Source organism: Pipistrellus hanaki, assembly GCF_964339955.1.
Source record: "Pipistrellus hanaki genome assembly, chromosome: 17".
In the NCBI taxonomy this organism is placed as follows: domain Eukaryota; kingdom Metazoa; phylum Chordata; class Mammalia; order Chiroptera; family Vespertilionidae; genus Pipistrellus; species Pipistrellus hanaki.
Genome location: NC_140519.1, coordinates 48,843,294 through 48,857,036, shown reverse-complemented (window position 1 = coordinate 48,857,036; position 13,743 = coordinate 48,843,294). Strand labels below are relative to the sequence as shown.

The window sequence follows — 13,743 nt, the reverse complement described above, 5'->3', positions numbered from 1 at the left end:
GCCGGCAGCGCCCTCACTCATCGTCCTCCCCGCGGCTCCCCGCGCCGGTGCGGCCCGGCTCAGGGACCGAGTGGATGGCGGGGCTGAGGGGCTCCCCTGGCCTGGGGGCTGGTCCCCAAGGACGGGAGCCGTGAGGGCCTGGGCGGGAAGGGGCGTGGGCAGTGCCGCCAGGCGGGCTGGGCCTTGGAAACGGACTGCAGGGACTGGGTGGCGGAGTGCAGGCGGGAGGGCTGAGGAGCAAGGAGGAAGCAGGGCCCTGCCTGGCGCGGGTCCTTCCGTCCTCTGCCCCACAGACAGCGCCAGGGCAGGGACCGCAGGCTCCCAGGCGGCCACGTGTGTCCAAGGTTAGGGTGGGACCTGGGAGCGCCAGGCCGTCCCACAGAGTCTCAGGCTGGGACCCGCGGCGTGGGGGCGGCAGCCCTGACCGCGAGGCAGGTGGTTGGACACTCACCCTCCAGCCGGGCACAGGCCGTCCCTGCTGCCCCCTCTGCCTCCCCCCGGGTCCCAGGGCCATTGGACGTTGGCCAGGAGCCCCAGCCCTGAGGTGTCACCGGGTGGTAACGGCCAGGCGGCTGTCACCGCGGCTCCCCTCCACAGCCGGCCGCCAGGCAAAGCGGGCCGGCGCTCAGGACCCGGCTGAGCCCTCAGACCTTCGGCCGGTCGCCGAGCCCGTGGCCGCCGTGCACTGGGCGGTCTTGGCCCCTCGGCGAGCCGCTCCACCTTCTTGTTGTTGGACATAAGCCGCGGAGAACGGCGCCGCCGTGGCCTCCTCCCTCAGCCCTCCTGGCCGCGGCGCCGCGGTCCGCGTGGCCTGACGCGGGCCCTCCTCTCTTGCAGATTAGCCGGTCGCTCGATGGGGAGCAACGGTGGAGCCCCCTCCCGTGTCAGCGCCCCGCCTCTCCGCAGCCACCGAGACCACACCCGCACCTCCTCGGTCATAATGATGAAACTGGTATTAACTGAATGGCCACTATGGATTTGTAACTCGCACTCACAGTAATCGCAGCCACATGCTCAGGATCCGGCCGGAAGGCGCTCTGCGGGCTGCGTGCCGTGCCCGAGGGGCAGTCGCACCGAGAGGAATATAAGGGTTGCTGGCCGGGGAGCACCGCGAGGCAGAGCGGCGAGAGGCGGCGGCGTCTTACCCGCTCAGACACGCCCGTGCTGTTGGCATAGGCGGAGGAAGCAGGCAGCGGCTCCGGTGGTGATGAGAATGGCCCCGCAGAATGCCGACTCGGAGTCTCTGCCAGTCCAGGAGCTGCCCGTGGCCCTGCCCGAGCTGCGGAAGCCAGCGGGCACCGGCCCCGAGCCGCGCGACGAGACCGTCAGCGAGGGCTCCATCGACCGCATCCCCGTGCGCCTGTGGGTGATGCACGGTGCCGTGATGTTCGGCAGGGAGTTCTGCTACGCCATGGAGACCGCCCTGGTCACGCCCATCCTGCTGCAGATCGGTGAGTGCCGCCGCCGCCGCCCGCGGGCACACGGAGCAGAGCCGGCGGTCTCCTCCCGGCAGCCTCCTCTGACCCCCGCTCCTGTCTGGACCAGGGCAGGGAGGGGTCTCCTGCTGTGGGGGTGGAATGGGTTTGGCGTTGATCTGTCCCGATGGGGAGTGCGACAAGCCCTGGCTGACACCCGGGGGGAGACGCTGAGCAGCTTTACAAAGCCCTGGTGACCTGCCGTCTGCCTGCAGTGCGGCCTCCGGTGGCGAGGGACCGGGTGTGGGAAGTCCGGGCGTCCGCGGTCCCGGGCCAGCTGCTGTTCGTTCGCCCTGTCGTCTAAGGAGGGGTAACAGTCTGTGGGTTTCCAGCCTGGAAGGGATTGAGGAAGGGGCCACGCCATTGAAAAGCAGTTTCATTCTGGAATTCCCGTGTGCCGGTGAAGGACCTGAAACCTTCGCGGTTGGGTTTGGGGATGTCCTTTCTCCCGACCGGCCCGCCGTGCGGTCAGCTCTGGGTCGGGATCTGGAAACCACAGTGTCTGCGTGGCGCCCTCGGGGGCCGCGGGCCGTCTGGAGACGCGGTGCCCGCAGCGCGGTCCGAGGCGGGACAGCGCGTGCGCTCTCAGCCGGAGGCCCAGGTCCCGCCCTCACGGCCGTCTCCCAGCGGTGCCGCTTCCGGGGCTCCTCCCGGGAGGCCTCGATGGCATCCATGTTGCCGTGCTTTTGGCAGCGCCAGCCGGTAACTGTCCGTGTTGCCGTCTCCCTGTCACTGTCTTAGTGTCCGAAGTCAGAAGTGGTGAACGTGGTGGACACTGGCACGCCACTTCTCTTCTTTTCTCGTTCGGTTTGAGCCCTGGCCTGAGCCGTCAGTGAGGCCTCTGCGCGCTCCACAGCCAGGCTGTGAGCACCTGAGTCGGTGTGGGCGTGCGGGAGAGGTGAAGGGTCTGTTCTCACATCGTCTGGGAGAGCTGGAGGGCAGGGTCCCGGCCCTCCTCACCTCTGACCCGGAGCTGACCTCCCTGCCACTGCCTTGTGCTGTCCTTCGTGTGGGAACCCCCGGAGGAGGACTCTCAGGCCCCAGGCGCAGCCTTTTACAGAGGAGAGCGGAGCGGAGCGGAGCGGAGGGGAGGGGAGGGCCGGGCACTGGGCCGGACCCCCAGCCCCCACCCCACCCCCGGGCCCAGCATCCGGCAAAGGGGGCTCCGCAGACCCCGCCCCTGCACAGGCAGGAGGGTCGGCGCCGGCTCTCCCCGCCGCAGCCCTGCTCGGGGGGGAGTGGGCTGCTCAGAGTTAGACCTCAGGGGTGGGGGTCAGTCTTGGGAAACTGGGAACAGCCTGTTGCCCACAGGCCAAGCCTGTTCCCACACAGCCTTTCCCGGGAAGGAGGCGAGTGGGCGCCCGGCCACACACTCATTGTTTCTCCGGTTCCGGAAGCCCCGAGGGAAAGGAAAGTCCTACAGCAGAAAGGATGTCGCGCTGCCTCGGGGCCTGACTAATGGGGGTGAAGGCTGAGACGCCTGCCTGGGAGTCGTGACCGTGACCAAGGCCTCCCAGCCCGCAGGGGCCTGGGTCACTCCTGGAGCTGGCGAGGCTCAGGGCACTTTGTGTCTGTCTGTCTGTCTCTTCCCTTTGCCGCTGTGCCCTAATGAGAGCGGGGCCTCTGGGGGTGGTTTGGGGGAACTGGGTGTCCCTCCCTCCTGTGAGCCCACCCCGAGAGCACAGACGGGCCGGTGCCTCCCCTCCCCACTCTGGGATCGGGCCAAGGGCCCGGAGGCAGGTGCGAGGTGCCTCCGGGTCCCATAGAGCCCACCCTCCGAGGGCCCGGTGCACCCAGCCCCCCCCCCCCCCCCAGAGAGCCCGGGGGGGACAGCGGGAAAAGAACAGCTGGTGCCGACCAGGCACAGCGAGAGGGGCAGGAGGTGGGGAGGCTGCATTGAGGTGAGAGAGATCTGGACCCTGGGAGGCAGGGGTCTGATCACAGGAGGCCTCATTCGCGGCTCCAAGGAGGTGATGTACAGAGCCTGGGGCCATTCCGCCCTCTTCCGAGTCGCACGCATTAGCACTAGGAAAGGGCAGTGGTGTTGGGCAGTCCTGATAGGACTGTATGGTATTACGGCAGCTTTCAAACTTGCTGCATCATGATAATCTCCCGGAATCACAGTCATGACAGAACGTGAGCCGTGTATATACACGGGGACTAAAATCGACAGGAAAAATTATATCAGAACAACCAGTACAGTATGTGTCCACGGCAAAGTGCGTCCCGGGCGGTGGTTTTGTCTGAAAAGCCTTTCACTGACAGGAGCTGTCTAACTGGGAGGGACGCACCTGGCGGGGAGGAGGTGAATAGATGGGCAGGTGGGTGAATGGGTGGCAAGTGGGTGAGCAGGTGGGCAGGTGGGTGAGTGGGTGGGTGAGTGGGTGGGCAGGTGGGTGAGTGGGTCAGTGGGTGGGTCAGTGGGTGAGTGGGTGGGCAGGTGGGTGAGTGGGTGGGTGGGTCAGTGGGTGGGTGGGTGGGTGGGTGAGCAGGTGGGCAGGTGGGTGAGTGGGTGGGCAGGTTGGTGGACAGGTAGGTGCCCAGGGCTCGCACACTGTCTGGGGGCCTCGCAGAAAGGCGCTGTGAGAAGTGCCTGCTGGCTGGGGGACTGGAAGCCGTGTGGGACAAGGACTGCTCTGCGGTCACCATGAGGCCGGTCAGGGGCTGGGAGCCGGTGGTCAGGGCTGCACGAGGGGGGCCAGGCCCCTGGGTGCCCGCCTGCACGAGGGTGAACCATGTGAGGGCAGAAAGTCCCCGGGGCTGAGGGCGGGAGGGCTGCGCTGAGCCTGGCGGGTTCCTGCCGAGTCATCAGCTTCCAGCCGGTTCTGTGTGACCTTGTTCCTCTCCGCTCCCACACACTCCACTCGCTGTCGCTGTAGCTGTGGCAGGGGCGGGGTGCCCCCCACACCTCCGCCGCCCCCGGGGGCCCGCGCTGCCAAGGCTGGAATTCCCAGGCCTCCTAGGCCCACAGCCCCGGCCCACCCCGGCCCATTCTTCCGGCTCCTGCTGGACGCGCCAGCACAGCCCACTGGCCGCACCGCCTGCCGTCCGCGTGGCTGCTGCCCCGCTGCCCCATCTGACCCTCGGCTTTCTGGCGGCCCGTGTGCCCCCGCACCCGGGCTCCCCTGGGCGCAGGGCAGCACCGCGAGCAGAGGCTCAGCTCACTTCCTGCGAGTGCTGGGCCGCTGGGTCCGGGCTGCTCACCTCCGCGGCTCAGTGCGCCTGCTTCTCCGGGCCCCTCCGTTCCCCTTCCCGGGGAAGTGGGGTGTCAGGCCTGGAGCCCCAGGAAGTGGCCCAGCTCCTGTCCTCGGGCAGACCAGCACTGGGGGCGGGGGCAGTTGGCCATCCCGGGGGAGCCGGCAGGGCGGCCGCCCCGCAGCTGGGGGAGGACAGGCCTGAGCTGCGGTGACCTGGCTCCCATATCCCTGGGCCTGAGGCCCCCGGGTCATCGGCCCTGCAGGGGGCGGTAGGAGGGGGCTCCCTGAGGGTGTGGCCCCTGGTCTCCATCTGGCTGTGGCCTTGGGGGCCCGGGTTCTGGTCCAGGTGCTCATCGCCGGGAACTGGCCTGGCGCTCACCTGGCCCTGTGCTTGGCACTTGGATCTTGTCCCCCTTCCCAGACCCAGACCTGGGCCTCCGGCAGGGCCACGCCTGCCCGTGGCCCCTGCTGTGTCCAGCCGTGGCCGTGGCACTTCCTCAGCCACCGCTCCGCTCCCGCCGCCCCACACTGTCCCGCTGACCCTGCGAGGCCTCTTCCGCACGGTGCCTTCAGCCTGGAACCCGAGCGAGAGGCTGCCCCGGGAGGGCGGGCAGCGCAGGGGGCGCAGGGGGCGCCTGCGGGCGTGGCTGTGATGGGACTGACAGGCTGGCAGGGCCCGGCGTCCTGAGGCTCCTCCTTCACCAGGATTGTGGGGCGCCCGCAGGCGGGGCCGCCTCTCTGCCTCCTCCTCCGGGGGCTCTGGGGTTCTGGAACCTCCTGCAGCTCTGGGGCCCTGGCTCCAGCTGGAGGTGCCGTCTGCCCCTCGGCCTGGCAGGCAGACCCTGGCCCGGGGGAGGGGCCGCCATGGGGCCTGTGCGTGGCCAGAGGCAGGGACGGCATCTCACGCTTCCTTCGTGGGCGCGCTCGGGTCCCGAGGCTGCGAGCGGTTCCCACCGGGAGCCGGTTCCCAGCCGGTTCCCAGGCGGCTGCCGGCGAAGGCGCCTATCTGATGGGCAGCCCGTCTGCGGAGGGTCCTTTGTTCCCGCCGCGGCCCCTTCCGCCCCCGCCCGGCTTATCAGGAGAGGCCCGCGCGGAGCCCCGGACCGAGCTCACCGTCACCGCGACCTCACAGCCGGCGGCCGGTGACACGAGCGCTTCCTGTGAGCGCGGCCTTCCTGGTCCCACCATTGTTGTTGGCTGGGAGAAAACAGAGTCATTGACGGGCCGCCTGTTTGTCCAGAGCGGGGCTGGGAACGGCCGCGCCGCCGCGTCCCACTGCCCGCCGGCCGGCCTGTTCCCACCGCCGCGGGGCGTCCGGCGGCCCAGCACAGGCAGGGCGCGGGCCACGTGAGGGAAGTGGCTGCTGTTCTTGCCAGTGTTTGGGCGTAAACAGTGTCCCCCAGTGTCCTGTGCGTTCCCAGCGGGTGCCCGGGCCAGGCCGCTGCCCGGCACGTCCCCGCGCCCCGAGGCGGCCGCTCCTGCGGGGTGAGCTCCAGGGGCGGCCGGAGGGCAGCCGCCCGCACTCCGCGCTCCGGGCCAGGGCTTAGGCCAGGGGTCTTCAAACTACGGCCCGCGGGCCACATGCGGCCCACAGAGGAGTCTGATCCTGCCCGCCAGGTTTTTTGGGCAGTGAGTGCAGCCGAGGTGTTACAGTAGGAATTAGTAGTTCATATAGTCCGGCCCTCCAGCTCTCTGAGGGACCGTGATCTGGCCCCCACTTTAAAAAGTTTGAGGACCCCTGGCTTAGGCTGTGTGACTTCCCAGAAAGACAAGTCCGTCTGCCGTGAGCCTGTCCTGGGCGCCATGCACTCTCCTCGCAGCGCCCTGGGGGGCAGGCACAGGCCCAGCCCACGTGCCCCCCAGCTGCTCAGCAAGGCCAAGGCCACGCGCTGGGCGGGGCGGGGCGGGGCGAGGGCTCTCGCCTGCGGCTGTCTCCCTGCAGCAGACACTGCAGGCCTCAGGGCCAAGCGTGTGGTCCCAGGAACTCCATCGTCCCCCAGCCTCTCGGTGCTTCGAAGGGGCAGTGCTGGCCGAGCGTCACCGCCAGGCACCTTCGGGCGTCCTGCCTCCCTGCCCTGCGGTCCCTCACAGGCGGGACAGCTGCCTTTCAGGGTCGTCATGGCAGCTGGCCCGTGTGTGTCCGTGTCCTGGCGTGTACTGGAGAAGAGCACGGGCTTCGCGTGGCCAGAGCCTGTGCATCCCGTGTTGGGTTGGCGGCGGGGGGTGAGCAATGGCCAGTGAGGGGCGGCCGGGTTGAGGACAGAGGAGCTGAGGACAGCGGCCACCGTGGCTCGGTGGTGGAGCGTGGGGGTCCCCGGGGCACTGGCTTTGGGTGGGAGGACCCCAGCGTGGGGGTCAGCGTGGCAGAGTCCTTGGGATTGGGCCGCCCTGGCGTGAACCCTGGGGCTCCTGGTTTCTCACTGTGTGACCCAGGCAGAGTGTGCCAACCTCGGAGGGTCAGTGTCCCATCTGAAAAATGGGTGCAAGGGCTTCGATTGGGTTCAAAGCCCGCAGCCCCACAGGTAGGGCCTTCTGCCCTGGCAAGGCCGTAACCGTCCGGGGGGTATGAACCTCGTTTGTGTGCCCAGCGGCACCCTGCCGAGTGTCTGTGCCCACGTGTGTGTGCCCGCCCACTTGTATGATGGTTGTGTTTGCATGTGACGGCACGCATGCGACGGCCACCCGTCAGTGTGTGCCTTCCCGTGGGATGGTGCGTGTTGTGTGTTCCTGTGTGTGATGGCCAAAGGTCTGTGCATGTGCGTGCCCGTGTGTGATGGCCAAAGGTCTGTGTGTGTGCGTGCCCGTGTGTGATGACCACATGCCTGTGCGTGTGCGTGCCCGTGTGTGATGACCACACAGCTGTGTGTGTGATGACCACATGCCTGTGTGTGTGTGTGCCCGTGTGTGATCACATGCCTGTGCGTGTGCGTGCCTGTGTGTGATGACCACACACCTGTGCCTGTGCGTGTGCGTGCCCTGGTGACAGCGTGTCCGTTTCAGGCCTCCCGGAGCAGTACTACAGCCTCACCTGGTTCCTGAGCCCCGTGCTCGGCCTCATCTTCACGCCTCTCATCGGCTCCGCGAGCGACCGGTGCACGCTGCGCTGGGGCCGGCGGCGGCCCTTCATCCTCGCCCTGTGCGTGGGCGTGCTGCTCGGGGTGGCGCTCTTCCTCAACGGCGCCGCCCTCGGTGAGTGCCGCGGGAGCCTGCCCCCCGGGGGTTCGCTGTCCTGCGCAGGACTCACCTTTCCCCTCCCGCCCCTCAGGCTCCGGTTCTGTCTTGTTTGTTCTGTCTCCGCCTGAGGCAGCTCCAGGGGGGAGACTGCACGTTGTTTTCTGCCCGGGGCTGTTCTTTGCTCTTAAGGGTGATAAATATTCTCTTTTTATTGTTAAAGTATTACACGTCTCCTTTTCCCCGTTGACCCCCCTCGCCCGCCCTGTCAGTGACTGTAAGACGGGAGCGTGCCCCAGGCCTGCGCACTCGTGCGGCATCCGGCCCCTGCAGCACCGTGTCCCCGACAGAGCCCGAGTGTCCCTCCCGCACGCGCCCCGTGGAGCCCTGCAGGCTGCGCCGGGCGGGCACGCCGGCCTTGAACCGCGCGCCTCCCTCCGGCGCTCCCACAGCCCCCGCGCGCGGGGACCCTCCCTCCTGGCCATGGCACACTCATGGGAGCTCTGAGCCCGGCCTTAGCTGCCCGGAGGCAAGCCGCCCCGCAGAGGAAGGAGGCTGGGCACTCTGGGCGAGGGGCCCCTCTGGCCGGGCTGGGCGGCGCCTGGCGCTGAGGCCTGCCGCTGTGTGCCCGCAGGCCTGGTCCTCGGGGACGTGCCCGGCCAGCAGCCCATCGGCATCGTGCTCACTGTGCTGGGCGTGGTGGTCCTGGACTTCAGCGCCGACGCGACCGAGGGGCCCATCCGCGCCTACCTGCTGGACGTGGTGGACAGCGAGGACCAGGACATGGCCCTCAACATCCACGCCTTCTCTGCCGGTGAGCGCCCGCCCCCATCCCGGCCCTCGGCCCCCATCCCGGCCCGCGCTCCGCCGACAGCTCCTGAGGCCGCACCCACACCCACCAGGGCGTGGGCTCCCCCCAGTGGCCAGAGAGCAGCCCTGACCCGGCCCTGTGGCTGGTGCTGGCCTGCAGCTCTCACCTCCGAGGGGAGTGCCAGCCTCCGAGGCCTAGGGAGGCCGCGGGGTCCCAGGCTCTGCTCCCCACCTGCCAGTCTGTCCTAGTTTATGAAGCAGGAAGCGTGGGGTCAGAATTGCCGACCCAGAGTCAGCCCGAAGGGCCTGTGCCGCCTCCGTGCCCGCCCCTCCCTCCCTCCCGAGCCCGCGGGCCCGGCGCAGACCCCGGCCGGCTTGTCTGCTCGGGCCCAGGCCCCCTCCTCACCGCGCTGTCCTTCCCTGCCAGGCCTCGGCGGGGCCATCGGCTACGTGCTGGGGGGGCTGGACTGGACGCAGACCTTCCTGGGCTCCTGGTTCCGGACGCAGAACCAGGTGCTGTTCTTCTTCGCGGCCGTGCTGTTCACGGCGTCGGTGGCCCTGCACCTGTGCAGCATCGAGGAGGAGCAGTACTGCCCCCAGCAGGAGCGCGCCGAGGCCCCGCCCGGCCTGCTGGACGGCGGCCTGGTCCCGGACGAGGTGCAGTCGGAGCAGGAGCTGGCGCTGGACTACCTGGGCGAGGAGCTGGTGCGGAGCAAGAGCGACTCGGCACTGCACGCGCCGGACGCGGCGCTGGGCCTGGAGCCCGAGCTGCTGTTCCTGCGCGGCATCGAGCCCTCCATCTTCCACGACGCCTCGGGCCCCGGCCCGCCGCCCCGCCTGTCCCCGCCGCTCGGGGACACCACCAAAGAGGGCGCGGTGCTGCTGGCGCACCCCGCGCACGGGGCCCAGGTCCCCAACGGCAGCGGCTCGCCCCCGAGGGACGGCCCGCCCGGCTACGGCACCCTGGACCCCAAGCCCTCGACCGCGTCCGGCGCCCTGCGGCGGCGCAGGCACGGCTTCCGCCGCCAGGCCTCCAGCACCTTCTCCTACTACGGCAAGATCGGCTCCCACCGCTACCGCTACCGGCGCGCCAACGCCGTGGTGCTGATCAAGCCCTCGCGCAGCATGAGCGACCTGTACGACCTGCAGAAGCGGCAGCGGCAGCGCAGCCGGCACCGCAACCAGAGCGGGGCCACCACCTCGAGCGGCGACACGGAGAGCGAGGAGGGCGAGGGCGAGACCACGGTGCGGCTGCTCTGGCTGTCCATGCTCAAGATGCCGCGCGAGCTGCTGCGGCTCTGCCTCTGCCACCTGCTCACCTGGTTCTCCGTCATCGCCGAGGCCGTGTTCTACACCGACTTCATGGGCCAGGTCATCTTCGACGGCGACCCCAAAGTGAGCGGGGGCTGCAGGGGGCCGGGAGAGCGGGCGGGTGACGGCCCGGTGCAGCCAGCTCGGCGCCGCGGGGTGCGTGGGCGGCCCTCCGTGGGCAGGGCCATCGGGGGAACGTGGTCCGCGCCCAGCAGTCAGGATCCCCGGGCGGGGCACTGGGAACCGTGGGCCAGACCCTCAGCGTGGGCGAGGCCAGCAGCCACGGCTTTGCCCACATGTTGCCTGGCTCACCGGCCGTGTCTCCTGGGCTCCAGCTGGGGTGGTCTCGGCACAGGCTCAGGCCCGCCCTCCACGCGTCCCGCACTGGGCCTGTGGAGCTGCTCCGTGGGCCGCTGGGCGGGGACGGCCGAGGCAGGGCTGCCAGCCGGGGGAGCCGGCACCGGGGCGGAGCGAGGCTGCAGAGAAGTGACCGCTCAGCGCTGACCTGGCGGAGGCGCTGTGCCCACTGCGCCGACCTGCTGGCTGCGGGGAGGGCAGCAGCCGCCTGTGCCCGGTGAGGCGCATGGCTGAACCCGTCTTGTCTCTGGAACAGAAACCCTCCAACTCCACCGCCTGGCAGAACTACAACGCCGGCGTGCAGATGGGCTGCTGGGGGCTGGTCATCTACGCGGCCACCGGGGCCGTCTGCTCGGGTGAGTGGCTCTGGCGCTGCCCCTCGGGGCTCTGCTCAGAGGAGCAGGCTGCCTGCCGCCGGGAAGGCCGGGACGCGGCTCATCTCGGCGAAAGGCCGCGGTGTCCCGAGTCCTGCAGGACCCTCACGGGGCTGTGGCCCTGAGCCCGGGAGGGAGCTGGGGTGTGGGCACGGGACTCGACGGGGCAGGAAGGGAGGCTGCAGGGGCACCTGCCGTGCCGGGGGCCTTCCCCAGGGACAGCTGTGCCGGGGGTGGGGTCCGGGTGACAGGCTCGGTCCTGGGAGCCCTGTGCCAGGTAGGGGTTCCCTGCCCGTTCCTCGCCCTCGTCCTGGGGAAGGCGGTGGCTCCGCCCCAGCCGGGCCTGGACTCGGGCGGCCGAGATAAATGCCGCCCAAGCAGCGGGCGCCAGCGTGGCGGGCACCGCGCTGTCCACGCCCGGAGAGTTCAGGATGGCGCCCATGGTGCCTCCGTAGGAGTGACCATTAGCTGCTGGTCGGGAGGGGGGGCCAAGGCGTGCCGGGAGCAAACCCGCAGCCGCGTGAGGTCCCCTCTGGACCGGCACCGGCGGGGGCCCGGGCGGCCTGGGCTGCGGGCAGAGGGCGCTGCAGAGCCTGGGCGGAGACGGCTCCTTTCTGAGGGCCGCAGCCTGGGCGCGGAGGGCGGGCCATGACCGTGCTCTCCCGCAGCTCTGCTCCAGAAGTACCTGGACAACTACGACCTGAGCATCCGGGTCATCTACATGCTGGGCACGCTGGGCTTCTCCATGGGCACCGCCGTGATGGCCATCTTCCACAACGTGTACGTGGCCATGGTCATGATCAGCACCATGGGCATCGTGTCCATGAGCATCTCCTACTGCCCCTACGCCCTGCTGGGCCAGTACCACGACAGCAAGGAGGTGGGTGCGCGGCCTCGCCACCCCTCGTGCCGGGACGCGGGGCGGTGCCCGGAGCTCTGCGGGCGCCGGCGCCGGGCGGGTCCTGCCGGGACGCAGAGCGGTGCTCGGTGCTCTGGCGGGCGCCGGCGCCAGGCGGTCCTGCCAGGACGCGGGGCTGTGCTCGGTGCTCTGCGGGCGCCGGCGCCAGGCGGGTCCTGCCGGGACGCGGCGCGGTGCCCGGTGCTCTGGCGGGCGGCGGCGCCGGGCGGTCCTGCCGGGACACGGGGCGGTGCTCGGTGCTCTGGCGGGCGCAGGCGCCGGGCGGGTCCTGTCGGGACGCGGGGCGGTGCTCCGTGCTCTGGCGGGCGCAGGCGCCGGGCGGTCCTGCCGGCGGCGTCAGCCCTCCGCCCGCTCCTCTCTTGCAGTACGTGCACCACAGCCCCGGCAGCTCCAAGCGCGGCTTCGGCATCGACTGCGCCATCCTCTCCTGCCAGGTCTACATCTCCCAGATCCTCGTGGCGTCGGCCCTCGGGGGCTTGGTGGAGGCCGTGGGCACCGTGAACGTCATCCCCATGGTGGCCTCCGGGGGCTCCTTCCTGGGCTTCCTGTCCGCCACGTTCCTGGTCATCTACCCGGAGGTGTCGGAGGAGGCCAAGGACGAGCAGAGGGGCCTGGCCGCCCCGCCGCCGGGCGAGGATGGCGGCGACAAGCCCACGGTGCTGCGGCTGACGCGGAAGGAGGCCCCGCCGGGGCCCGTGGAGACCGAGTCCATGGTGTGAGGCTCCGGGCACTCCGCGGGCAGAGCCCGGCGCCCCGCGGGCAGCACTGCTCCCGGGACGCGCCAGCCCGGGCCGAGGGGAGGCAGTTCCACAGGACTCACTTTGTCCTCGATTAAAAATCATTTGAAGTTTTTTTTTTAATTGAAAAAGATCTTTTAATTTCATTTTGTCCTCGACCCGCAGGCACTCCGTGCTGCACGTCTGAACTGTGAGCGAGGCTTACGGCCGACCACGGCGGCTCGCAGGCGGAGGGCCTGGCCGCCGGGCGCAGCGGCCGGTCCCGGCCGGTGACAGCTTCCCCCCGCCGGTCTCTGAGGCACTGGGACTGTCTGATCTCGCCACGGCGGTGCTGCAGCCTGCGGGGGGGTATTTTTGTTTCCGATTGTTTTAGAAATTTGTTTTCCAAAACGTTGTTGAGACTCAGCGTCTCCTCTCCGCCTCAGTTTGACACGTGTGCCCGCTCTGCTCCTGGGCCGCGGGCACGTGGCAGCCACACCAAAGCCGGGGGCAGGGCCCCGCTCCGGGGGGCAGCGAGCGGCTGGCGGGGTCACTCCTGGCCCCGCCATGGGGACGCGGGCGGCGTCCGAGCGGCAGGTGTGCCCGCAGCACGTCCCTGCCCGTCCGGGCGGTCCCGCCTCTCTCATTGCACTTTGTCTTTCCTCGTCCGCCGGCCCTCGCGGCTTGCGGACACGGCCCGGCCACGCGCTGGACACTGCTGACCTCTGACCTCGCCGCCTGGGCCTCACGTGACGCCGGCGTCCCCGCGGCCGCCGGGAGGGAGCGCCTGGCCGGGCCGCGCGCCGCGTCTGTCTGCCGGCGCCGCAGCCTCAGCCGCGCCCGGACGGAGCCCCGTAACACTTCGCTGCCTCACGTTTTTAAGTAGAGGACTGTACACTGCATGGGAATCATGCCGCAATATGATCATTCTAGAGCAAATATATATTTCAAGGTGAAACGAAGCAGTTTTGAAATAAATTACTTGAATTTCTGTGTACGTAAAGGATGCCTGCTGTGTGCTTGACTGGCCGCCGGCCTCACCCTGTCTCCCGCTGGCAGCACCTGTGCCAGGTTTCGGGTGCCCGCCCACCTCATGCCCTCCCCCTGGCACCCTCCCGAGTCGGCCTGGACCCCGGAGGCTGCCTGGCAAACGAGGGCCCGTCCTCTCCCTGCCCTCAGCTCCCCCGGTTCCAGACGCGGGGCCCGGCCCCTGCACTGCGAGGCGGGCCGGGCGCCCAGTGCCCCGAGGAGTCGGGGCTCCACAGTCCCAGTGTCCGCTGAGCCACAGCGCATGGAGAAACAGGTCTGACCCCCCGAACTCCGGGGGAGCCCCGAGGGGTGGGCGCGAGGACCCCAGGCACAGGCCCGAGGCCGGGGTGCGCGGCCGACGTGGTCCCCTCAGAAGTGCCGGCT

The 13,743-nt window shown here is 69.7% G+C and overlaps 1 protein-coding gene across 1 annotated transcript in view; it reads left to right on the top strand.

Moving 5' to 3' along the window:
- SLC45A4 (solute carrier family 45 member 4) overlaps positions 1-13,333 on the top strand; it is a 35,273-nt gene extending 21,940 nt beyond the window's left edge. Inside the window, exons 3-9 of the mRNA XM_084864949.1 lie at positions 838-1,451; positions 7,673-7,861; positions 8,478-8,657; positions 9,081-10,048; positions 10,578-10,677; positions 11,364-11,575; positions 11,980-13,333. Of these exons, the coding sequence (XP_084721075.1) occupies positions 1,208-1,451; positions 7,673-7,861; positions 8,478-8,657; positions 9,081-10,048; positions 10,578-10,677; positions 11,364-11,575; positions 11,980-12,333 (2,247 nt within the window). The 5' untranslated portion in view covers positions 838-1,207 and the 3' untranslated portion in view covers positions 12,334-13,333. The remainder of the gene's footprint in view (positions 1-837; positions 1,452-7,672; positions 7,862-8,477; positions 8,658-9,080; positions 10,049-10,577; positions 10,678-11,363; positions 11,576-11,979) is intronic.
- Positions 13,334-13,743: the final 410 nt, after the last annotated feature.